At 39.1% G+C, this 27,185-nt stretch overlaps 1 protein-coding gene across 5 annotated transcripts in view; it reads right to left on the minus strand.

The window, feature by feature from the left end:
• Window positions 1–27,185, minus strand: part of birc6 (baculoviral IAP repeat containing 6) — a 242,598-nt gene that overhangs the window by 195,269 nt on the left and 20,144 nt on the right. For all 5 annotated transcript variants that reach the window (XM_043695518.1, XM_043695521.1, XM_043695519.1 and 2 more), the window contains exons 2-10: window positions 18,707–18,888; window positions 13,747–13,884; window positions 12,892–13,085; window positions 10,631–10,742; window positions 10,019–10,101; window positions 8,895–9,117; window positions 7,056–7,219; window positions 6,862–6,920; window positions 4,525–5,922 (exon numbers count right to left, since the gene is read on the minus strand). In XM_043695518.1, the coding sequence (XP_043551453.1) occupies window positions 4,525–5,922; window positions 6,862–6,920; window positions 7,056–7,219; window positions 8,895–9,117; window positions 10,019–10,101; window positions 10,631–10,742; window positions 12,892–13,085; window positions 13,747–13,884; window positions 18,707–18,888 (2,553 nt within the window). The remainder of the gene's footprint in view (window positions 1–4,524; window positions 5,923–6,861; window positions 6,921–7,055; window positions 7,220–8,894; window positions 9,118–10,018; window positions 10,102–10,630; window positions 10,743–12,891; window positions 13,086–13,746; window positions 13,885–18,706; window positions 18,889–27,185) is intronic.

Genomic DNA, 27,185 nt, shown 5'->3' on the forward strand with positions numbered 1-27,185 from the left:
GACATAGGAAGGGAAAAGGTTGAGATTCTGAGGGGAGATTACAGAGAGTTAGGCAGAAATTTAAAAAGGAGGTCCTTCAGAGTAGTAATATCTGGATTACTCCCAGTGCTACAAGCTAGTGAGGGCAGGAATAGGAGGACAGAGCAGACAAATGCATGGCTGAGGAGCTGGTGTACGGGAGGAGGATTCACATTTTTGGATCATTGGAAGCTCTTTTGGGGTAGAAGTGACCTTACAAGAGGGATGGATTGCACCTAAATTGGAAGGGGACTAATATACTGGTAGGGAGATTTGCAAGAGCTGCTCGGAAGGATTTAAAACTAGTAAGGTGGTGGGGGAGGGAAGAGAGGGGAGACACCCAGGGAGATAGTGAGGAAAGAAATCAATCTAAGACTGGTACAGTTGAGAACAGAAGCGAGTCAAACAGACAGTCAGGGCAGGCAGGGGCAAGGTAAGACTAATAAATTAAACTGCATTTATTTCAATGCAAGGGGCCGAACAGGGAAGGCAGACGAACTCAGGGCATGGTTAGAAACATGGGACTGGGATATCATAGCAATTACAGAAACATGGCTCAGGGCTGGGCAGGACAGTCCCTGGATACAAATGCTCCAGGAAGGATAGAAAGGGAGGCAAGAGAGGAGGGAGAGTGGCATTTTTGATAAGGGATAGCATTACAGCTGTGCTGAGGGAGGATATTCCTGGAAATACATCCAGGGAAGTTATTTGGGTGGAACTGAGAAATAAGAAAGGGATGATAACCTTATTGGGATTGACAAACCTGTAAGGAGATCTCCACTATCTGTAAGAATAATATGGTGGTTATGATAGGGGATTTTAACTTTCCAAACATAGACTGGGACTGCCATAGTGTTAAGGGTTTAGAGGGAGAGGAATTTGTTAAGTGCGTACAAGACAATTTTCTGATTCAGTATGTGGATGTACCTAGAGAAGGTGCAAATCTTGACCTACTCTTGGGAAATAAGGCAGGACAGGTGACTGAGGTGTCAGTGGGGGAGCAGTTTTGGGCCAGTGACCATAATTCTATTAGATTTAAAATAATGATGGAAAAGGATAAACCAAATCTAAAAGTTGAAGTTCTAAATTGGAGAAAGGCCAATTTCGATGGCATTAGGGAAGAACCTTCGAAAGCTGATTGGGGGTAGTTGTTCGCAGGTAAAGGGACGGCTGGAAAATGGGAAGCCTTCAGAAATGAGATAACGAGAATCCAGAGAAAGTATATTCCTGTTAGGGTGAAAGGGAAGGCTGGTAGGTATAGGGAATGCTGGATGACTAAAGAAATTGAGGGTTTGGTTAAGAGGGAAATCAGGAGGGCAAAACGGGGACAAGAGATAGCTTTCGCAAATAGAATTGAGGAGAATCCAAAGAGTTTTTACAAATATATTAAGGACAAAAGGGAGAGAATAGGGCTCCTCAAAGGTCAGCAAGGCAGCCTTTGTGTGGAGCCACAGAAAATGGGGGAGATACTAAATGAATATTTTGCATCAGTATTTACTGTGGAAAAGGATATGGAAGATATAGACTGTAGGGAAATAGATGGTGACATCTTGCAAAATGCCCAGATTACAGAGGAGGAAGTGCTGGATGTCTTGAAACACATAAAAGGTGGATAAATCCCCAGGACCTGATCAGATATACCCTAGAACGCTGAGGGTAGCTGGAGAAGTGATTGCTGGGCCTCTTGCTGAGATATTTGCATCATTGATAGTCACAGGTGAGGTGCCGGAAGACTGGAGGTTGGCTAACTTGGTGCCACTGTTAAAGATGGGTGGTAAGGACTAGCCAGGGAACTGTAGACCAGTGAGCCTGACGTCAGTGGTGGGAAAGTTGTTGGAGGGAATCCTGAGGGACAGGATGTACATGTATTTGGAAAGGCAAGGACTGATTGGGACAGTCAACATGGCTTTGTGCGTGGGAAATCATGTCTCACAAACTTGATTGAGTTTTTTGAGGAAGTAACAAAGAGAATTGATGAGGGCACAGCAGATGTGATCTATGTGGACTTCAGTTCGAAAAGGTTCCCCATGGGAGACTGGTGAGCAAGGTTAGATCTCACGGAATACAGGGAGAACTAACCATTTGGGATACAGAACTGGCTCAAAGGTAGAAGACAGAGTGGTGGTGGAGGGTTGTTTTTCAGACTGGAGGCCTGTGACCAGTGGAGTGCCACAAGGATTGGTGCTGGGTCCTCTACTTTTTGTCATTTTCATAAATGATTTGGATGCGAGCATAAGAGATTTAGTTAGTAAGTTTGCAGATGACACCAAAATTGGAGGTGCAGTGGACAGCAAAGAAGGTTAGCTCAGATTACAACAGGATCTGGACCAGATGGGCCAATGGGCTGAGAAGTAGCAGATGGAGTTTAATTCAGATAAGTGCAAGGTGCAGCATTTTGGGAAAGCAAATCTTAGCAGGACATATACACTTAATGGTAAGGTCCTAGGCTGAACAAAGAGACCTTGGAGTGCAGGTTCATCGCTCCTTGAAAGTGGAGTCGCAGGTAGATAGGATCGTGAAGAAGGCGTTTGGTATGCTTTCCTTTATTGGTCAGAGTATTGAGTATAGGAGTTGGGAGATCATGTTGCGGCTGTACAGGACATTGGTTAGGGCACTGTTGGAATATTGCGTGCAATTCTGGTCTCCTTCCTATCGGAAAGATGTTGTGAAACTTGAAAGGGTTCAAAAAAGATTTACAAGAATGTTGCCAGGGTTGGAGGATTTGAGCTATAGGGAGAGGCTGAACAGGCTGGGGCTGTTTTCCCTGGAGCATCGGAGGCTGAGGGGTGATCTGATAAGAGATTTACAAAATTATGAGGGGCATAGATAGGGTAAATAGGCAAAGTCTTTTCCCTGGGATCGGGGAGTCCAGAACTAGAGGGCATAGGTTTAGGGTGAGAGGGGAAAGATATGAGAGAGACCTACAGGGCAACATTTTCACACAAAGGGTGGTACGTATATGGAATGAGCTGCCAGAGAAAGTGTAGGAGGCTGGTACAATTGCAACATTTAAGAGGCATTTGGATGGGTATATGAATAGGAAGGGTTTGAAGGGATATCGGCCGGGTGCTGGCAGGTGGGACTAGATTGGGTTGGGATATCTGGTCAGCGTGTATGGGTTGGACCGAAGGGTCTGTTTCCATGCTGTATATCTCTATGACTGTATCTATGACCTATTTTTCCACTGGCTGTTTGCAGCAGGAATCATGTGATGAAAGAATGGACAGTTAAGCCTGTCCAGAATTTAAAAACTAGAGACCTAAAAGATTGCAGCTGAATGCAGCCATTTCTGTCTCAGAGTTCAGGACTCCTAAGTTTGTGATTGCGTTTAAGCAAGGGCTTTCCAATATCCTGGAAAAGGAGGGGGTTTGATGTGAAATTTTAGTCAACTTTGTCCAAAGTCAGATTTGATAATTACCATAATAGGGACAGGGGGCCAAGGTTATGGCTTACTAAATCTATGTGCCATATTTCATGCCACTTTTACTGCCAGGCAGTTGGGTTGAAAAAGCATCACACACACATACACACACACACACACAGAAAGAGTGAGAAAGAAAAAATACCAGACTCAGCAATCTGCAGAGACAGAAAAGGCAGCTTCTGTATTAGCTACCAGCCAGAAAGTTTGTCCACCAGTCAAAGGGGAGGAACCCACAGCAATTTAAGAACACTGGAAGATCTGTACTGACAAAGCTAGGAGAAAATAAAACCCACTGGAGAAGGCCTTACCATCCAAAGATTGAGATGGGAATTCTCAGAGGGCTGAGGAAAAGGAACCGCAAATGGTTGCTACCAGTCACATCTTTGCAAAACGGATAGATAAGAACCAGTTTGGAAGCTGCAAGTGACTTTAGATGTTTTTTTCTGGAATTACTGCAATTCTGGTGAAAACATGCTGTAAATGCAGTGCGAGATTACAAATTTTATGAGATCATCAATATTGGATATCTTTTCTGTAGTTCAGAATATTAGTAGTCTTTTAGGCAACATTAAGCCAATGATTTTCGTTTGCTACAGTAAAAGTCTTAAACCATGAATTCTTCAAATGATTCATTTAAGATGGTCACTGAGAATTTAAATATTTCTTTCAAAGTTAATGACTTCTGATATCTACGTAGAGATCATAAAAAAAAAGCCTTTGCCAACTAGTTTGCTCTTGTGACAAGAAAAACATGACAATGGTCAGCTTCAGAGAAATGTAAAATATCAGTTCACTCACTTTAAACACTTTGCACCAATAATAGTATGTCCCAAGATGATTGTACAGCAAGCTTTCAACTGCTTGGAAAACACAGTTTGACCACACAGATACATGTAAAACAATGCCCAATCATGGAAAAGAATGCTCTTACAAACATTATAAAAATTAATACTAGATGGGTAAGAATTCAGAGAATCATTAGATACAGAAAACATTTCAAGTCAACAGTTGAAAATTTCAGAATCTTGGCTTTTAAAGAATTACACATTTTTTAAGACAAATGTTGAGCGAAGCTTTCTTACCATCAGTGCAAGCACAAAGTCTGTCAGTTCCAGAGCAGTACACCACTGAGATAAAAGGATCTAGTTCATTACTGCTCTCTTTCCTAGGTGGCTCCACATTAGCCAGAGTTTCAAAGTTTGAGAGATCTAAAATTTTAATAAATCCTCCCTGAGTGGTGACTACTAAGTGCCCCAGATTAGATGCGCTAGATTTCTTTTCTCTCACAATTCCATTTTTTGAAGTCAAAGCTGTTTCATCTATTAATTCCTCGCAATCATCTTCTCTATTATCCAACACATCTGGTGGAAGTAATATTAGTGAGGTAACCGCGTCTTGTGGATCTTTGATATGCTGGACTTTGACAGGTTGCTCTTCTAAAGTTACTATCCTTGTGCTGTAATTCATCTTATAAAGCAGAAGATAGCCACCACTCAGAGTTCTTTCCTCAGGCTGAATAATAAGTGGAGTTTTTGTATCAGTCGGTGACTCTTCCTGAAGAAAACCAATATCTGCATTAATCCCTATAGTAAGGTTTGATTCTAAATCTCCTTTACTTCTATTACACAGTGCAGAGTTCAACTTATTTAAATTATTCAAGGCCTCTACTTGACTTATTGCACTCAAGGGTGTAACAGGACAAGTCCGCAGTCCTATCAAAAGATGAATTCCGTCAGCACAGGGCGTGATAGAATCAACATGGAGGTTCTCCTCTTCAGCAAACTTTGGCAGCCGCAGACAATGGACTAGGGCACCAGGTTTTGGAACCAATGAACTCCATTTCTCAGAGTCTACAGAGGCAAGGTTGGCTGCAGCATCAGCAAACTGCTGAATGTATGTCATAGGAGGATCCTGCAATAAGAGTTGTTCCTGGCTATCTAATTCCATTTCTATTATCTGTGGAACGGTGAACCCTTCATCATGTAAACTTTTACTAACGAGATTGTTCATTTGTGCAAAAACTTTACTTGCCTTTTCATCAGATTCTTTAATGCTATAAAGCAACAATAAAGGCAAGGTCCTTCTTACTAATGGTGAACTCAGTTCTGAGTTACTACAGGATTCATTGTCCATGGTCACTTGCTCAGACACATTTTCACCCTGAGTCCTGCTTAAAGAGTCCAAAGATCTCCGTGATTGACTACTAATAGGAGAAGCAGCAGCAGATTTGTAAGATAACAAAACTCCTGCTAATAAACATGGATAGGGAATGTTGTGCTGCTCAGCATGTTTTTCCTTAGATTTTTCACTTTTATTGTGGACAGTGGATGTGTTTCCACCCAGTTCCTCCAGATCTTTAACAGTGTCCTCAATTACATTTGCCACTATTTCCCACTGACGCTTTTCAGGCTGCTGAAGAATACTCAATGTTGTTACATCTATGCTGACATCCACGTTGCACTCCTTCTGTGACGTATGCCCTAATAAAAATAAGATATCCATTTTAATATTCTAAAATGTTAAGTATGATATTTCAACACAACCATAGACAACCATCATATTTCATTCTTCAAATCTGGAGATCTCTGAAGACTTTTCCCTCTCTATAGTGGAAATCATGTAACTTCAATTATATAGGCAGTTGGCAGCACATGTCCTAATATTCTATAGAATGTACACCATGTACCTTCACTACCTCATATTTCTGCAGCCATTAAAATTAATTCTGCATTTTCATGTGGAAAATGCAACTGCTGGCTTTTACACAGCAACATGATAAATGATCAGACAATGATACAGATCAGAACATCCATGTTCTTCTTTGAACAATGCCATGGAATCTGTTTTGTCCACCTGAGGGGACCTTGAGCTTTCTATCAGCTCATTTAAAAGCTGGCACTGTCAATAACAGAGGACATCTTCCTCAGGACTGCCCCATAGTGTCAACCTGGAACTTGTGCCCAAGTCTGTGAAATGGGCTCAAGCACACAATCTGACTTTGGGATGAGTGCATTACCAATGAGTCACTTCTGACATCTTAAGTCATGGGATAAAGTTGGCTCGAGATCCTCAACGTGGGAAGTAAAATGTATCAGCTTGGTCTCACTGATTACTGCAAAGTTTGACATGAAAGAGAAAATTGTGACTGTTGTTTGGGTTTCTAATCTATATCTGATATAATTAAAACTAACTTTATTACTAAGAATGTTTATTTTCCTTCTACCCAAAATACATTCCCAGCTCCAGGCATCATATTCTCATGACTTAGTACACAACATGGTTGCTTTCTAAAGAAAGTGCTCTGATAGTCTGAAATGAGCCAGCCAGTAAGCAATATTGACGTGTGCTTGACTATACTAGATCAATATTAAGGAAGTGCTAGTAATGAGATGGCTGGAGAGTTCTCATTATGATCATACCTGTTGCTGAATCTGTTCTGGAATGCTCTTCACTGTCAGAATCTTCCAGTTGATCATCACTATATCAAAAAAAAAATTGATGAAGCATATGCAACATGATCAGTAATACAAAATTTTCTAGCAGCTGGATAACATCAACCTGAAGCAACAATTTAGAAAACAAATTAAAACTTTTACTGTAATTAGCTTATTACCTGTCACCTTCTAATTTTGGTATATCAGAACAACTGGAAGAGTCTTCCAACCATGCCAGTGTTGGCCTCCGCGATTCACTACTTGGCCCATGTTCTACCTCAGGTATCGAGATCTGCCTCAAAATTGCCGCGTCATATGGGTTGATGTCAAATTTCAAATGAACCTGGATTTTAAAAAACATGATTAAAGAAGATATCTTATGTACACAAACCCAATGACAACTTGGTGCAACAGATTCAGGCAATCCACAACACCACCAAGTGGTAGAATATAGGCTCTTAAAAACAATTCATCCATGCTGTGAAAGCATGGGAACGTACAAACAAAGCCAGGTATTTCCCTAAAAGGAATTAAAGTCAACATAAATCCTTTGAGCAGCAGTCTCAGTCACAAGGGCAAAGACTTTGGAGTAGGAAACCTTTCCTCCATTAAAAATGAAAGAGAAACTTGAAAAAGGAAAGAAAGTACTTTTTAAAATGTCTTTAATAACATAATGTACACATTTGCCTTGGTCCTTTATGGTTTGCTTCGGATTTCATTCAAAAACACACAGGATGCACCTTTTATGGAAATTGTCCAGGACAATGTGACTTTATTTGTAAATATGTATTTATGTGCCATTCCCAAATTCCTCAGTTACATCAAGTTACTTACTGAGGGTATATAGCAGACTTATCTTTGTAGACATTGCCAGTCTACTGAAGAAAATGTAAGTTACCTGATAATAAAATGAGCTATTTAAAACCTTAAATGATCAGAAACAGAGCAGTAGACCATTTGTCTCATGAAGTCTACTCTGCCACACAGAAATGAAATCATCTACTTCCACCATTTTCCACTACCTTAATTCATATATATATATATATACAAATTCAGGGCTGGAATAGAAAATGGCCCAAGCCTGCTCTGCTATTAAATTAAATCATGGTTGATTTGATTACTCTACATTCTTGCCAGCCTCGATATCCTTTCACTCCCTTGCTTATCAAGAATCGAATTCAACCTTAAAAATACACAAAAATTATCATTCTCAAAAGGCAATGGAAGTTGATCTTCAAAAGAGACACAACAGAAAACAAAAGTAATGTTTTAAACGCACAACCCCTTAACTTTAAACAGTGGCCTCTGGTTCTAGTATCTTCTGCAAGAGGAAACATCATTTCTACATCAACCCTGTCAAGACCCCTCATGTTTGTGTTTCAATCAAATCACCTCTTACTCTTGATTCCACCAGATACCAACTAGCTTGTCCAATCATCCCAAATAAGTCCACTACCCATTCCAGCTCCTGGTCCAGTAAATCTTCTTTGAACTGCTTCCATTGCACTTTCATCCTTCCTTAAATAAGGATACCAATACGCTAAATGAGGTTTCACCATGCCCTTCTTACCCCTTCCAGGGCTGATGTCAACAAAATTTACATGTGAACTACTGAACTAACACTGGAGTAAAAGCTAATGTGGTTAAGGAATAGTAAGAGCAGGAAATTATGCATCATCTAGCAAATAGAATTTATTTCAAGGGAACTGTTCCTCTTCAATCCTGACTTTTATGAGAAATTGGAACTGTTACAAATTGTACTGATCAGTGCAAGACAAAAAGCTTTAACAAAACACCTTCTTTCAGCAATTCTCAAGTTCTATACTCCAAACGACAAATATTAATGCCTGCATGAAAGCTAATGTCTGGTGCTATGTTTGCACCAATATGCCCCAATCACTTGTAATGACCTTTCTCATCAGCCAATTACATATTTTCCAGTCAGCCCGAGAAGTCTTTCAGAAGAACAAACATGCAGTGACAATAAAAAAAAATTAGATGTTCACTAAATAAAGTACCTTCATCATTTTAGATACATCCCAGATACAGATCTTTCCACGCCTGGTTGATGCAGCCAAGAAATGAGGACAGCTTCCAAAGCCAACACATGCTATTCGATCAGGAACATCTATGCTGGGAAGCTGTGCAGGACTTGTTGCCAATGTTATTGACAGTGGCACATTTTGTGTGTGTTCACCTTTGACAAATGGACAATTAGGAGAATGCCGCTCATGTTCTGACCTATGTTGCACAAAAAAATTTGAAGTTGTGAAAACTATAAACAAAATAGGCAAAGCTTTCATTATCTCCCAAACACTATTTTATCAAACATGATTAAACCACTTTAAAGTTAAGTCTCAACATAAATATAAATTTGAACAACACCAGGTTACAGTCCAACAGGTTTATTTGGAAGCACTAGCTGTCGGAGTGCTGCTCTTTCATCAGTGGTTGTGAAGTATGAAATCATACGACACAGAATTTAGAACAAAAGATTACAGTGTGATGCCACTGAAATGATATATCAAAAGAAACTGGATTGTTTGTTAAGGCTTTCATCTTTTAGAATGACCATGTTAGTTTTGATTCTTTCATATGTAAACCCCAGAGCTTTTTTAAAGTTACAATCTTCAGTTAGCTTTAAAGACTTAACAAACAATCCAGTTTTTTTCAATATTTCATTTCAGTGGCATCACACTGTAATCTTTTGCTATAAATTCTGTGTCGCATGGTCTTATACTCCACAACCATCTGAAGGAGCAGCACTCTGAAAGCTAGTCCTTCCGAGTAAACCTGTTGGACTATAACCTGGTGTTGAGAGATTTTTAACTTTGTCCATTCCAGTCCAACACCAGCACCTCCAAATCACAACAGAAGTATTCAATAATATTGCAGCAACACGTTTGTCTTTCCATAAACCATAAATTTAATAACAAATTATGGAACTGAGTTTTCAATATGCAGTTTCCATGGAGATTTACAACATGATTTTTTTTTAAAAAGATCAAACCCCAAAAATAACAGAATGCATGAGTGTTTCACTCCACTGCCCTCCAATTACAAAGAATTCTAAATTAATTCCACTGCAAGTGCAGCATCTGATTTCATCCATTTAGCACAAACATGGTGCACCTTTACTTACCAAGGTTCATCTGTGGGCTCCCAACACACCAAGCAAACACTACATGTAAAACACATGGCCCGGTCATCACCAGAGGAGGCTGGCTAAATAAAAATAAAAAGGGATTCATTCACCTCATCTGATAATGCTTGCTTCAATTTCCAAAATCTTGAGACAAAATTAAATAATACTTTACAAATATACTGGATAGTGATCAAGAGTAGGAGTCCCAAACAATTTATTTCCTCTTTAGTGGAAAGACACCAAATGTAACTATAGCACTCAATACATACAGCAGAAATGAGAAAGGAATCAACATGACATTTTGTTAAAATCAACTTTTTCACAAAAAGTGGTGAAATGCAACGTCTGCATCTTAAACGTTTTCATCTTGATACACTGGTGAGTTCAGATGACAAAACCTCTCTCATGAATAAAGTAAAATGATCAGCTTAATCTGTTATCAGCCTTCCTGGTGCAAAACGTGGTTTTCCACGTGATACTTCGTTTGCCACAAATATCAGAGGTCTTATGTAATTTTGGTAATTCTGCTCATTATAATTCAAAGGATATGGACTGCAAGCAAAAGCTACATAAGTTTACAGGAGTGGGAATGATTACTTCAGAACTTACTTGGTGATAGAATCCTGCCTGTGCCATGGGATCAGGTTGAGCCCATCTGTATCCAACATGTGGCCAAGAGGTGAAGGTTTCTCGCCTGTTAGCCTCACTATACATTAATGACCTAAACAGAGAATTAGAATTATTTACATTGCAAAGTCTTGCAGGTAATGCACTTGACTTGATATTTGCCTTAACGTCCATTTATGATGGACACACATTTTTGTTACATATTGGAGGTGGCAGTGGAAAAAAGATGAAGAACTTGCAATGCCTAAGGCCACATTCTACACACAGATCTCACAAATAGACATAAACCTTTCAAATTGATTTAATCTCCATCTCCCAACTACAAAGTACCCAACTTGGAATGGCTAGGTGTAGGATTCCTTTAACAGAGACACAAGTTTTCTTAAATGCCGTGGAAGAACCAAAATCTGCTCCCTCCCAGAATGAATGCCTGTCTTTTTTCACATTGAAATATTTGTTGCAATAGTACTCCACGTCATTCTATGGTTATTACCATATATTCATTGAATACATGAACAGACAATAAACTCCAGCCAGCACCTATGCCCCACAAGTGAACTGAAAAACAATGGAACTGATGTAATTTTTGCTTTAAAATAGGCATTAGGGAAGTCATTACTTAAAGTTCTGGTTGTGCTTCTAAAATTCTCATTATGAACTAAAATGACAAAGTGAAACCTTTGTGTCAAAATGTTGGTGCCTCCTCAACAGAAGAAAAAAAAAAGTCAAAACTAATTAAATTCCTCTGCAGGAAATGAAGTAACTTAAGTGTTAAAAAAATAAGAAAAAAGCAACTTTTTGCCTGCAGCAACTCCTTTTCACCCACTACCCTGTTTCCTGAACCTCCTGAACCTCAGGATTGCTGTAGACCTTCTCCACTGCTTGACCCTGAGATACGGCCTCTTCTCACTTCCCTCTCCTGCATTTCTATTCAAGTTCCAGGTTCAGTTCAAAACTAGAGCTCAGGTGTTATGGAATTGCAAGTCCTGATGTTTCCTAAATGCTGGGGCTTGTACAATCTTCTTGTTTAAGAAAAAATGCTCATGCTTGCACTTCCCTCTCCTGAATCCTTTCTATGAGCGAAGGCCTGGGAGAAGACCAAATCTGGGTCCTGAACAGAAATGAAAATCCAAAAGAGGGAAGCAGCACCTGAGTGAATCCGTGAGGAGGAAGGGGTGGCAATTCAGAAGTCAGGAATGAGGGAAGAGACCAGGAAATGGAAAGACCATAACATGGATGTTAGGGAGCAGGGGAGGCACCGAATGGGTCATAACGCACCTTGCGATGCTCAGTATAATCATAGGCCCCATTAACTTAGTGATGTTAAAGCAAAGCCATGTTAAACAATCAACTTTAAATGAGGGCAAACTGTAGTAAATAATGGAACAATGGTAATTGTGATTGCGTCAGTTACCATTCTGGATGAAGCAGAAAGGAAATCGAGCAGGAAGACAACATTTCTCTCAGCTTCCAAAGCTGACAAACAAAATGAACTAATATACATGAATTTCATTCCCAATAAAAATTCTTGCCAAGCATCAATCACTGCATGAATAATTTTTAAAAAGCCCATGTATAACAGTGATTTATAAATAGCAAGTAGCATTCAGCACTTGATCGGAATAGGTCATTTCATCTGTCCTTTGGCATTTGAGATAAAAGATGAAGTCAGTCCAGCATTTAATTGACATGTAAAACATGCCTTGATAAGATTATAGGTCAAGACATTCAATATGCAGGTGATAAAGTAACAAAAATACATGGTAGCATTTAGCAACTGTGCTTTCCCCTCTGTTGATGTTGGAATTCAAATTTCAATACCACGTTGAATTTATCCCAATGTCAACAAAATTTTGAAGTATTTGAAAACAGATCCCCAAGTGTGTTTGTTAAAAAAAAAATCAGAAGCCAAAATCAAATCCAGTTGCACTGTTTTGTTGAAGAAATGCAAATAGCAATGATTTCAACAGTCAATCTACAATGTGAGAAAAAGATAAAACTATCAATATTTGATTTGTTAAGCCCGCATCTGTAAGTCATAACTTTATTTTTAATTTTTTAAGGTAGGAGAGTCACAGAAATTATTTAAGAACTAAGTATGAACTTCAATTGTTCAATAGTTGAGTACTTAACTAACAAAGCACATCAATGAATGCAATATACTTTGTGGAAACTAAACTGAAATGACAACTAATTTACAGTGTAACTTAGTTCTGTACTAAGAACAGAAAATTATTACATACCTGTCCACTGAGCGGCCAGGGCCCACACCAAGTTCGGGTCGAGCACTTGGCAAGAGGTAGGATAGCCTATCCATTACAGATGAGGCTACAGACAGGGCAGAAATATTATGATTGGTCTTTTTCAACTCATTTACAATGGCATTGGCAACTGATTTCAGGATATGATGGGGAAGATGAAAAGTGACTGTTGCCCACTGTAAAAGAAATGGACATGTCTTACTGTAAACCCAAGAAAATACAGATTCAAACATGGCTCAGTATTTCACAAAGACAGAAAATTATTAAAATCAGATGTTAATGTCCACTATCTGCCATAGTTCCTGATCTTACCCAAGTTGTTGTTCAGGGATAGAAAGAACAGCAGCAGGACAGTACGATGGTCGCAGGCTAGCTATGTTTATAAGGGAAAACTAGTTAGGAGCAGCCGATGTCAAGATTGACTGAATCACCATGGAAAGAGGAATGAACATGCTCCCAGATGCCCCAGTGTTACAGCTTTGTCATGTCAAATATGAAGTATGTCAAATAAATGTGGTCTTTCCAGCAGTGCACGCTGCAAGAAAAACAGTCATAGTAATGGCTACAAATGCCTGAATAGTACCACTGCTCCCATCAGTCTTGGCGCAGGAGCTGCAAAAGGACAGTATTATCATAAAAGGCAACTGCTTCTTAACACTAATACTACTACACATAAAAATTTCATATACTCCATCTCACAACTTTCAACTGCAGTGCCTTGACAACTGTCACCAAATTCTAACAATGGCTTGAAGGAACAGCTCAGGAGATTTTTAAGAGTCAAAGCATTTGACACAATTTCATCCTTTGAAGAAATTTACTGTAGTTTTCACTAACCTTTGCAACTTTATGATTTGCTGCTGTCTCATATGAAGTATTTTGCAGCCCATCCTTCAATTGCGAAATAAACTGATCGTATCCTTCTATATATGAAACCTCCACCTTCTCCAGACAAGCAGATAACAATTGCTGGGCCTGTAGGTTAAAAAAAAAGACAGTACGCAAATAATAAACGAGCCAGAGAGTCAGCAAAAGTAAAGTCTGGATCTGTCAAAAAAAACCTATGCAGATGACACGAGAAACAAATATTTCAATGCTCAAAAAATACCCATACATTTGCATTTATACCACTGACATGACATGCTTTGCAGAAATTATTACAGGTAGCAGTCTGAAAATTGTTCAGAAGGTTTTGGCATTAAACAAAAAATCCCTTTGCTTTAAAACACCCTATGACATTAAAGGATAAAACAACAGTGCTGTTAAAATAACTGGTGCAAGACATGGTAGTTTATCTGGAGGTGCAACATTATATCACTAAATGGCATTTGGAAGGATCCTCGGCCCAGAGAGGAGTTATTTGGGATTGAAACATGTACTCAGATTTTAGTAGGAAAAAAAGACAATAAAATTTGCATTTTCATTAATTGTCCTTGAAATTTTGAATGCAAAGATCAAAAATATAAAAAGCCAATATAATTGTGCAAGAAGGTACATGACATGTCCTGTAAGGACATGAAGAATTATGGTTTAACACATCTTTTTAAAAAGGCTATGCATAATGCTTTACCCACCAGATAGTATCATACAAAATGTGACAACATGATACCTACTTGGCAGAAAGTACACAATGAACGCAAGTACAAGATTGAGATTTTATGGCTTTAATGCCATGTTGGAGTTAGACACAGAGCCATAGAATCATAGAGATGTACATCAGGGAAACCGACCCTTTGCCCATGCCAACCAGATATCCCAACCTAATCTAGTCCCACTTGCCAGCACCTGGCCCATATCCTTCCTATTCATATATCCATCCAGACGCCTTTTTAATGTTGCAATTGTACCAGCCTCCATCACTTACCCTGGCAGTTCATTCCATACATGTAACACCCTCTGCCCCTTAGATCTCTTTTATATCTGTCCCCTTCACCTTAAACTTATGCCCTCGAGTTCTGGATTCGCCCATGCCAGGGAAAAGACTGTCTATTCATCCTGTCCATGCCCCTCATGATTTTATTAGCCTCTGTTCCACGAACAAAGCACTTGCATTTCACCCTTGTGCTCAAGGACACCCTCAGAATCCTTCCAGGATTATGGCCTTATAGTCATTCCTCTGAATCCAAATCTTTTTCACATTCTGAAATAAGCCTTTAACATTTATGACTGGGGAGATACAGACAGAGGCAAAAAGGAGACGCTTCTACAGTGCCTGGATCAGTTACCAATTTTATTAAAAGTTCACCATTGAATATCAGAATTACACTGGATTTAAATGTTAATTTTGTTTCTCTCACTGATGTTGCCAAACCTGCTGAGTTTTTCCAGGATTTTGTTTCTATTTCTACCATAGGAATTGATGGATTGGTTAAAAGTTGACAATGACAATGGAATATAATCATAACACTGATTTTTCCAATTAGCCTTCCAAATAAAACTGTGCAAGTGTTAAGACCCAAAGGCCCATAATTTAGGTCAGATTCACAGAATTTACTGAACTAATGCAGTGAAGGCCATTCAGCCCATTACAGAGTCATAGGGTCAGAGATGTACAGCATGGAAACAGACCCTTCGGTCCAACTCATCCATACCGATCAGATATCCCAATCCAATCTAGTCCCACCTGAAAGCACCTGGCCCATATCCCTCCAAACCCTTCCTATTCATATACCTGCCCAGATGCCTTTTAAATGTTGCAATTGTAACAGCCTCCACCATTTCCTCTGGCAGCTCATTCCATACATGTATCACGTTCTGCATGAAAAGGTGGCCCCTTAGGTCTTTTTTCTACTTTTCCCCTCTCACCCTAAATCTATGCCCTCTAGTTCTGGACACTCCCACCCCAGGGAAGAGACTTTGACTGTTTATTCCATCCATGTTTGGGCCAGCTCGCCAAATAAGCATCTCAGTGACACACTCCTATATCCCCCCCATTAACCTTGAATATTGCTCCTTTTCAAACAACCAACTAATTCCCCTTTGGATGTCTCGATCAATCTGCTTCCTCCAAACTTTCTTACTGTGCATTCCAGATTCTAACTACACAATGCACGAATAAAGTTTCCCTCATATCACTTTTAGCTCTCTTACTGTTACTTGAAATCTATTATTGAAAGATCTCATTCTTGATCTTTTTCAGAGTGGGAATATTTTGTATTTATATATTTTTATTTCCATCCTTCTCTCAAGGCTTCAAATATTTCTATTAGATCTCCACTCGAAGGACAGAGATCCCAATGTCTGCAATCCATCTTCATAATTAAAATTATCCCTGGACTCATTCTCAAAAACCTTTTCTGTAGTCTTTCCAAGTACTTCACATCCTAAAGTGTGACACCCAAAACTGGAAGTAACACTTCAGCCAAAACTGAGCTGGTATGTTAAAGAAGTTGAACACGATTGTTGCCAGTGATTCCTTGCTCTATGGTTCTATCTTTAAAGCCTAGGACCACGGATACTTTATTAACTGCTCACCTGCCACCTTAAACAAGTTCTGTTCATATACACTTTAGTCCCTCTGTCACTCCACCCTTTTTAGAGTTGTATCCTTCATTTTATATTGTCTCACCATGTCTCTCCTACCAAAGCATATTGCTCCTTCTCAGGTCTCCAGATTGAACATCAGTCACCTATCTGCACACTCCACCATATTTCAAACGACCTTGATGTTTTTCACAATCCTCCAAATTTTGTACGGTTCACAAAATTTGAAATTGTGCCGAGTACAACAAGGTCCAGATCATTACTATATAAGAAAAAGCAGCGACCCCAAACTGATCTTTTCTGAACTCCACTACAGACCTTTCTCCTGTCTGAAAAAACATTCACTGAAATATTATTCTGTTTCCTGTCACTGAACTGATTTTGTATCCATATTACTACTATTGCTTTTATTCTGTGAACTCTAATTCACTTACATATCTGGAGTGTGATACCTATCATGCATATCAATAGCATTAACCTCATCAAACCTCTGTTATCCATCCAAACAATTCTCATCCGTTATTCAAATATAAACTTTCCAATATGAAAATACTTACACTCCTGAAAACATCGCAAATGAGAGAACAGAGATTTAGAACAATGGGAAATAACTGATCATGATGAGGAAAAATTGCTTCACGCAGGGTATGGTTAGGGTCTGAAAAATCCTGCATAGAATTTAAAGGAGGTTCATTGCAGGTTCAATTGAGATATTCAAAAGGGGAATTAGATCATTATTTGAAAGGAACAATGTGCAAGGTTAGAGGGGAAAAGACAGGACATTGGAACTAAGTGAGATGCTCATTTGGAGACTGGCACATGCATGATCACATGCATGGCTTCCTTCACTGATTCTCCTTAATTAACATGCATTTATCCACGTGACTATCAATCTTGCTAGAATTATTGTTTTCAGAGGTTTCCCTACCAATGTTTACTGACTGGTTTGTAGCTACTTGGGCTCATTTTAATATCTTGAAAAAGGACATTTGCAATTTGTTTGCTGTCCTCTAGCACCACTCCAAGCAAAAGGAAGACTAAAAAAATTGTCAGTGCCTCTGCAATTTCTATTCGCACTTCCTTCAGTACTCTGCCTTTAACACTAATGTTAGCCTGGTCTATATTCAGATAATTGAATTTGAGAATGAAAATTCCGCCACACATCTACATTTGATTCTGTAATTGCTCCCAAAATGCTTCTTGTAGAATTGAGTAATTTTTAAGTTCAAAAATGAAAGACAAAGAAAGGCAGTTAACCAGTATAAATTATGAACGACAATTCTTTTAAAACTACTGCCAGGTTTTTTTCCTGGCATTTGAATGGAGATACTTTATACCTATGATTATTCATTACGCAAAAGTGTGGCAAATTGCTGATGTGCAAAAGGAAAGGGTAAAATAAAATGTTGCTTTTCAGTCACAGTGGCAAACTTTGTGTGACTGAGTAGGTTGAGAAATCTGCCTACAGAGCAGGGAGGGAAGAAGGGGAAAAAAAAACATTTATGATTTTTTTGTGCATTTTTTTGACCTGATCAAGTTTGCAGAAAATAAAACTAATTTGGTACCCCAGCATTCACAACTCTATGGTTGAAGATGTTTCTTAATTTAATTTCTGAATTGAAAGTACTGATTTCTGAAAAGAAAGTATTGTGTTTTAAATGGACCAATGGTTCTAATTCAATCCTTGACAATTTGTGAGAGAAAGACATAAATTAACTACAGTCAGATCCTTGGTTTATGCTTCAACAAAACAGACACCCCCACCAGTGGTGGTTTAGAATTTTTAATTATAAACCATAGTCTGACTTACAAAGTTTTTATGATTTTAAACGTGCTATTATTTAATTTCGATTCACTTTAACTAGCCCAGTTCAAGTTTTTGCAGAATAGGATGTCATTGCAGAAAGTCTGCTTCACCACAAGGAAATCAATGACTGGTAGAACAAGACCCCCAGACCACACTGGCTGACCAATGCCAGAATATCAGTCCTAATATGCAGCAGAAAGGCTGTGGCTTTCAGCAAAATAACAGATATTTTCCATCAACATGTTCAGACAGTACACACCTCTGGAACAGGTGAGACTTGAACTTAAGAGCCAAAACCCTAAACTGCTCAAAGTGAGGCTGATTAGCTAACTCCTACACAAACATGAATGTTGATCAGCCACATAATAAGAATTTAACCTCCTTCACTCTTACCAGGCACATTTTCGTTTAGGTTACAAAGATGACAAAAGGAAAGAGAAAATACATCTTTGACATGACCTATCTCCAGAAAACAAGATCACACCAAGGTGCAGAAAATGTTCTTACCTCTGTAACTGGCAATTCAAGCTGAACCACATCATCTTGCTTCGAGACAGGGGTCTGTAGTGCTGTATCAAGCAGCAAGATACCATTCAAATCTTTTCTACATCCAACTGCATAGTCATCCACAAAGACAACTTTATCCACTGCTGCAAAGTACTGACACCTCACCTGACCACCTGGTTTGGCTGAAAAAACAGACAAAATTAATTCAATTTCTATGAACTGATACTTCCACGATAAATGTAACAGTAAAACTTTAACAGTTACCGATCCACGACCTCTGCTTAGTAGATGCTGCAGACAAATGCTCAGATTGGTCTCAAGGACCAACATACATGAAAAGGCCATTAATTCCATTTACAGGTTGTTCTGGTATAACACTCATTTCATTAAAATTAATTAGCTCTCGCACGTTTGAAGAATTGTGAATGCTGTTTGGATAATGTGAACTTTCTATTGAACAAATACAGCAATTTCCTATCGCGATCTTGTACAGCACGCTTTTCTATTGCGCGGGGTTACAGAGGATTGCAACTGTCACATTATAGCAGAACGACCTGTAACTGCTTAAGCCAACCACTGCCATCCTCCAATTGAGGATATATTGCATAAGGACAATTTTTCAAACGAATATAGCACCATTTGCAAACAGTTAATTTGTACAAATCTGACAAAAATGCTAATTGAGTGCAATATCTATTTTGCATGAAGCAAAACTAGAAGCATTTTCACACAGGATTTTCAAGATGTTTCGATGTTGACAAGAATTGTAAAGAAATGGGTCCTTGAATTACAATAAAACAAAAAGATGCAAAGAGGCAAAGTAGGAGACAAATTAGTTATTGTGGAACTCAAATTGTTGAAGGTTTTGACCATTTGGAACAGTTGTTGGTATAGGAGATGATGCAAGAGATGATGGCATGCCCACACTTATTGTTGATAACCCCACAATAGAGCATATACCTCTGAGTAGATATCCATCTCCATTTTGCTGGAGCAATTAGCCAAGTAGGATGATAGGTTTCTATACTACAGTGCTGATGTTGTCAGGTCTAATAATGCGATGATGCTGCTCCTTCAACAAAGTTATGTTGTCCTTGGTTTTTTTTTCCAGGAGATCATAAAAACACCGATTTCAAAAAGTCTGGGTTTTGATCGGGTTTAGGGCCAGTTTGATTATAGCTAATAGATACTGCCTCGGGGAAAAGGCTTTTAAGATTTTAAAAAAACACGTACAATGAAAGGAGAGTGGCGAGTTCTCCCAGCTCAGCACTTCTCTGGTTTTTCTTTGGCAGACTGGCCATTCACTGAAAGCAGTCAGGCAGTTATGAAACTGCCAAAAGAAGCAGGTCCATGCAGGTACTCTCTCTCTGACAACTTTCCTTTAAGACCCTGTGCTTGATTTTATCTTTTGTGCCATGGTGTGTTTATGGGGATTGCTGCAAGTATTTGGAACAGCATCATTAAGTTGGGATGATCTGCTGAGTTTTCAGATAGGTTAAGTTTTCAATATTCTCTCCGCTTTGTGTTTCATTCAGTAATCTCGTAAATATATTCTCTTTTGTTTAAAATTAAGGGGTTTAACCAGCTACATCACTCCTGGAATGTCTGCATTAAACTTGCTTAAAACAACTAGCAAAGTTAGCATCCGGGCTACTTTCTTGAAATGTTTTGAGGGGGTCTGGCCTTGTCCAAAACAATAGTCATGGCCATGTCTAATTTGCATGGCCACTTTTTAATGTCACATGAAACCAACAAAATTAACTTGGTGACATTCATAATGGCACAAATTTCAGTAAAGGGCAAAGTGGCATTGCCCATTTGGCACTTTGAATATTTTTCACTTTAGTCTCGTCTCAAGCATTCATGCTTTGCTATCACAAAAAAGTATGCAAAGCTCACTTCAAAACCAGTGCTACATCCCAAGAACAAAGTTGTTTATATTTTCTTCAACAGAGCTTCTTTAAGAAAATGAGGTTTGCTAAACAATGGTTCAGAACATTTTCACCAATTAACACGTGATCAATCTATCCACGCACCAACAGGAACAAAACAAAAGCAAAACAATAAGTGTCAACATCCCCACAAACATGTTGTTATCCACATGACCAAAGTCAAAATTCCTACCCTTAAAATGAAAATGTTATATCAAAGCAGACTAAATAGAGATACGCATACACTGATACTGAATTTATCATCTGAATAGCTGGCTAATTAGGCAAACATAAAACAGGCTTAGTCTTTAGACAATTCTATATAAAGCTGCATATAATATTTGTTTTTACCGTGTGAATGGACTAATTTGGATTTTAACTGCACTCTCAAGAGGTGCATGAACTCAGCGCTGCACCAGTGCACACTTCCACAGAGTTCTTCTTTTCAATTACATGGTCAGTCAAAAATGGGGACAGGCAGAAGTTTACTGTACCAGATTTTAACTACATTCACTCCATGTTGGAGAGACAAAGATACACAAGTAGCTTGTCAGGATTGGGTAGCTACAAGAGAAAAAAACCTTATGAGGACATTAGGAGTAAAAGTATAAATTTCACTGGTTGGGAAGTCGGATCCATCTGGAAAGCTGCATTCTATGCTGGGGCACCAAACTTCATAGAAAATATACTGACCTTAAAGGAGAAGACAACAGTGTAGGTTTATCAGAACACTGTCAATTCAAATATCGATTCATGAGAACCAATAGCATGAAATTTGTATTCCAGCGAGTTAAGATTGACAGGTGACCTAAATTCAAGCTCCTCAAAATTATAAAATGGAGGATAGTTTCGTTATCTGCTTTTTGTTTGAAGAAAATACTGAAATAATCTTACAATTAAGAGTTATAATGGGTTAGAGTCGTTGATTGCAAAGTATTATTCAAATTAGTTAGCTGAAATCTGAAAATGTCTGCCTGAAAAGGCTGCAAATACAAGCTTGAAATTTTTATTTCACCCAAACAACATATACAGTATGTTGATATTCATGTTTCAATTCAATGATCTTTCAGAGGTTCTTCATTAAGACCATCACAGACGATGCCTGATCAAAGTTATCTAAGAATTTTCAGTTTTTATTTCAGATTTCTAGTGCCCACAGTATCTTGCTTATTTTAATGAATAAATGGCTGTTTGCTACCTACAGCTTTCATTGGATACGGAGCGACAGTGAGCAAGTGAAGTTCTTATTTGTTTATTCACATCATGCGGGTTCTATAAGCCAGTATTTATTGCACCTCTCCATTATCCCTTGAGAAGATGGTGATGAACTGGCATTTTGAACCATTAGTCTGTGAAGATATGCCAACAGTGCTGACTGGAAGGGAGTTCCAGCATTTGAACCCATCAAAAGATGGAACACAGTCGTCATGTTTCCAAGTCAGGATGACATGAGCCTTGGAGTGGTGGTATTCCTTTCACCTGTTGCCCATATCCATCAGGGTGATTGAGGGTGCAGGTTTGGAAGTTGTTGCATACCTTGAGATGCAATATACTGCAGTCACACCACACTGAATGAAAATGTTAACGATGGTGAGTAGAGCCATTTTGTCTTGGATGGTATGGAGCACCTTGAGTGTTACCGGAGATGCACTAACGCAGGCAACTGGGGACTATTCCATCCTGACTTGTGCCCGGTTGCGGGTGGAAAGACTTTGAAGCACATGCTACAGAGTGCCCATCCTCCAAAGTAAACATCAGCTGTGATCTGACTACTTGGCAAAACAAGCAGTATGGCTCATTCTTTTTATTTATGCACTTTATCAAGAGACTTACAAACATTCAAGTTGTTGCTAATTTTATCAAAACGGAGATTTCTTGGGAAATGCAGACTTCACTTTCAATCACTCTGATGTGAATTAGCACAACTACTAAAATGCTCTCCAAGTATAACACCTTATTTAACATTAAGGGTGGTATACAATCAAGCCTATCGACAATTCCCAGAATTCTCTGGATCACCATCAACACAGTCCAATTGAAAGTCTCATTGCTTCGCAAGTTAATCAATAGTTGCATCTTTATATATGTATTCTTTCCAAAATCCAATACATAAAACCACATGGTTATGGAATTGAGAGACTCAATGTGAAACTGAAACTTACACCATCCAGTTCCACTAGGCAAGCTAATCAGGAATAGGGAGCAATCATACTGTTATTTACTTCAGCCATACTTTTTTTTAAAAATCAAAAGAGATACTCATACTCTTGATAATAATAAGCAGCATTTCTGTCTTCAATCAAATACTATAACAATCATCTTGGCTGACACGCTTTGTGCAGTGCAGTCACAGTAGTTCTTTTAAACAGGCAGAGAATTTGTGCCGATTAAGTGCTCCTACTCTGTTGTTCCTCTCCCCACCCTCACGGAACAAACAATTATTCTAACAAGTATAAATTGATTACTTCAGGAAAAAACAAACTGTTTTGGCCCAATTTTTGCTTCCTCTTGTGTACTACCGTGTCTCACCCTTTCAAACAACAAGTTTTTTGTTTACACATACGTTTCTAACATAAGTAGATCCTGTCAAACCAGTCACCACCACTCAGTGGGTTAACTCACACTGTACTTCACATTTATTGGCACATAACCAAGTCACATTCCAACCAAAAAGCTACAAATACAGAAAGCAATTACGGCATTGACATACAGATGCCATTACCTATCCGTTCAGTCCATTGGTCCTTTAAAAAAAAAATATGGAAACAAGGTAACTGGATAATGAATGGGCAGACACTGGAAACTAGGTTCAAATGCAATCTACACGATTGGGTTAAAATTTATCTTCTTCATTTAAGGCAATAAAGGTCCATGTGAAGCAAGTTTTACTAATCCCAAAACCAGTTTTTGTCGTGCAAATGAATGCAGCACTAAACTTAACACGAATTAATCATCTCAGGGGGAAGGCCACAGGATTGTAGTAGAAAGTGGAATACCATTCTAGTGCATCCTAAGATGAGGAAAATGCAAATCAGTCTGCATCTGATGTTTCATCCTGGACTTTGGAAATGCTTGATTCAGACTCCGTTTTCTATTTACCATATATACAGTCCTTGAAATTTTTTTTTTTAATTTGTTCATCGAATGTCAGCATTACTGGAAGGCCAGCATTTATTTCCCATCCCTAATTGCTCATAAGGCAGTCAAGAGTCAACTGCATTGCTGTGGGTCTGGAGTCACACATAGATCAGACCATAAAGATGGCAGTTACCTGTGAGCTGAAAGTACAGCTAAAGTATTGTTAGCTAGGGAGCTTCAGCTTTTTGACCTAGCAGCGCATGAGAGTGACACAGTTCTAAGTCAGGATGGTGGATGCCTCAGGCAAAATAGTAGCTGGTACTCATGTACCTGCTTCCTTCTAGATGATAGAGGTGATTTAGGATTTGTAGCCCCCTGACCCAGAATGAAAAATAATTAGAAATGTCTCATCGGTTTCCAAGTACAATGATCCAGAATACATTTCCCCAAGTCTTAACTTATCCACCTCCTCTTTTCCTTTTTGCAGCAGTTTTAATCACATAAATAAAACAGCAAAAATGGAAAGTAAACAAATTACCAAAGGATGTCATTATAAAATATATATGGTGACTCAGTGGTTAGCACTGTTGCCTCACAGTGCCAAGGACCCAGGTTCAATTCCAGCCTTGAGTGAGTGTCAACGTGGAGTATGCACATTCTCCCCATGTCTGCGTAGGTCTTCTCCGGATGCTCCGGTTTCCTCCCACAATCCAAAAATGTACAGGTTAGGTGAATCAGCCATGCTAAATTGCCCATAGTGTTAGGGCTAAATGTAGAGTAATGGGGAAGGGTTTGGTGGGGACTTCGGGCCTGTTTCCAAGTTGTAGGGATTCTATGAAATTGTATGAATATATTATTTGATAAAATATTTTAACTGTGCTTTGTTATCTATGAGCACTGTCATAGGTTAAACTTAAAAGTAGCCTGTTTTACTTCTGCTGTAAGAAGTGCTGTCTAAAAGGACATAATTGTAATCAAGGACTTTTTGTTGCTAAACTATGTTTTGGCTGCAATGCACATCAACAAATAATTCAAAGGGCATTGCCACAATATATTTTAACATCAGAAAGCTTGAAGAATTAGGGCTGAGGGGAGGCGGTGGCTTAGTTTATTACTAATCCAGAACCCCAGGAAAATGACGTGGATGCGTGGGCTTGAATCACCATGGCAAATGGTGAAATTTAAATTCAATAAAATTTGGAATCAAAAACTAGTGGCAAAATTGGGGGTTTGTCCCACAAACTAGTGAATACACATATTCTCAGAATTGTACCTTATAAAACCCCAGATATCAGCATCGTTTTTCCACCAGCAGGACAAACACATCGATACTGGTAGTGCGGTGATATACGGTCATAAGGGAGTTAATATGAGAGTACATAACATTGACTCCAGACCTCATAAACACTCATGGGTATCACATCAAGTGTGGCCAAAGAAACGTTGTGCTGATTAACACCTATTAATTCCCCTTGGCTGGGAAAAAGCACTGAGGGTGGCAAGGGCACAGACATAGGGGACTTAAATGTCCATCAGCAAGAGTGGCTCAGTAGCATCACTAGGACATAGCCAGCCCAGTCAGTTAGGCTATTAATAGCAGGTGATAGGGAACTAACAAGAGGGAAAGACATACTTGACCGATCTTTACCAACCTAACCATCAGAGATGTTATATGACACGACCAGACACTCAACAGATCTAGCAACTCAAAACTGAGCAACACTGAAGCACTGTGGGAAATTATTAGCAGAACTGTATTCAACCACGACCCATAAGCTCATGGCAAGCGATATGTCTGACTACCATTATCATTTAGCTAAAAGACCTGCAATCTTCATTGAACCATTGTTGGAGGTCACGCCAGGAGGAGTACCAGACACACCTAAAAATAAGCCACGAATGTGGCAAAATTACAAGATAGAAGTATTTGCATACCAAAAACAAAAGCAACATGCAACAGACACAGAGCTAAATAATCCACAACCAAAATATCAAATCTGAGCTCTGCAATCTTGCCACACCCATGTGCGAATGGCGATGGACAATTAAAAAAAATCAACAGGAGGACAAAGTTCTACAAATATCACCAAATGCAAAGTGAGACACAAACATCAGTGCAAAAGTCAAGACTGAAGCACTTGCACGTATCTTCAGACAGAATTTCCAAATGGATGATCCATCTCTACCTTCCTTCCAAAGTTTTCAAGAAAGGAACAGAGGTGGTGGGTAAATCGAAGTCCGTACAATGGATCAATGAAATATATTCTAAAGAACTGTACTTTGAAACGGATTTCTGATTTCTAATTACATTTTTCTCATTCTGAGACAGGGGATACAAATCCTAAATCTACAACCTCTATTACTTAAAAGGAAAAAAGGAAGCAGTACATGACTACCAGCTACAATCTTGCCTCCAAAGGATCCACCATCCTGACTAAGCACTGAATCATCACTCATTTGTTGCTAAGTAAAAAGTAGTATTAAAGAGGCCAATTATAAGCCATTTGAAGACACTGAATCCTGAAAAGACTATGGGCCATGACAACATTCCAACAATAGTACTGGAGACCTGTGGTCCAGAACTAGCCATGCCTTAGCCAAGCTGCTCCAGTACACCTACAAACACTGACATCTACCTGACCCACCTGACAATGCGGAGGATCGGCCAGTTATGTCGTGGCCATAAAAAGGTCAAACATAACCTAGCTAATTACCACCTCATCAGCCTACTCTTGATCAAAATGATGGAAGGGTCACAACCAATGCTATTAAGAGTCACTTGCAAAGAAAGAACCTTCTCACTTATACTCAGTTTGGGTTCCACCTGGGCCACTTAGCTCCTGACCTCATTGCATACAGTCTTTTTCTAAAAATGGACAAAAGAACTGAACTCGAGAGAGGAGGTGAGAGTGACTAATGTTGCTCACCCTCTAGTACCTCAACTAACTCACTCTTATGACATCAACTCAACTGAGTCTGCAGCATCGCCTCGGAACAGTCCTGGAGTATCAAATTTTATTCATAAGCTAAACCCATGGAGTATGAATTAAATCTGCCCACTGAGAGGCAAGAATTCCTTCATTGAATGTATATCAATGTCTTAACAATTGCTTTACACATAAATGGGCATAAACTGACAGTGTGGAGAAAGTGAGGACTGCAGATGCTGGAGATCAGAGCTGAAAATGTGTTGCTGCAAAAGCGCAGCAGGTCAGGCAGCATCCAAGGAACAGGAGAATCGACGTTTCGGGCATTAGCCCTTCTTCAGGAATTAAGAAAGTGTGTCCAGCAGGCTAAAATAAAAGGTAGGGAGGAGGGACTTGGGGGAAGGGCGTTGGAAATGCGATAGGTGGAAGGAGGTCAAGGTAAGGGTGATAGGCCGGTGTGGGGTGGGGGCGGAGAGGTCAGGAAGAAGATTGCAGGTTAGGAAGGCGGTGCTGAGTTCGAGGGATTTGACTGAGACAAGGTGG

This window comes from Chiloscyllium plagiosum, chromosome 9 (assembly GCF_004010195.1).
Source record: "Chiloscyllium plagiosum isolate BGI_BamShark_2017 chromosome 9, ASM401019v2, whole genome shotgun sequence".
Classification (NCBI taxonomy): Eukaryota; Metazoa; Chordata; class Chondrichthyes; order Orectolobiformes; family Hemiscylliidae; genus Chiloscyllium; species Chiloscyllium plagiosum.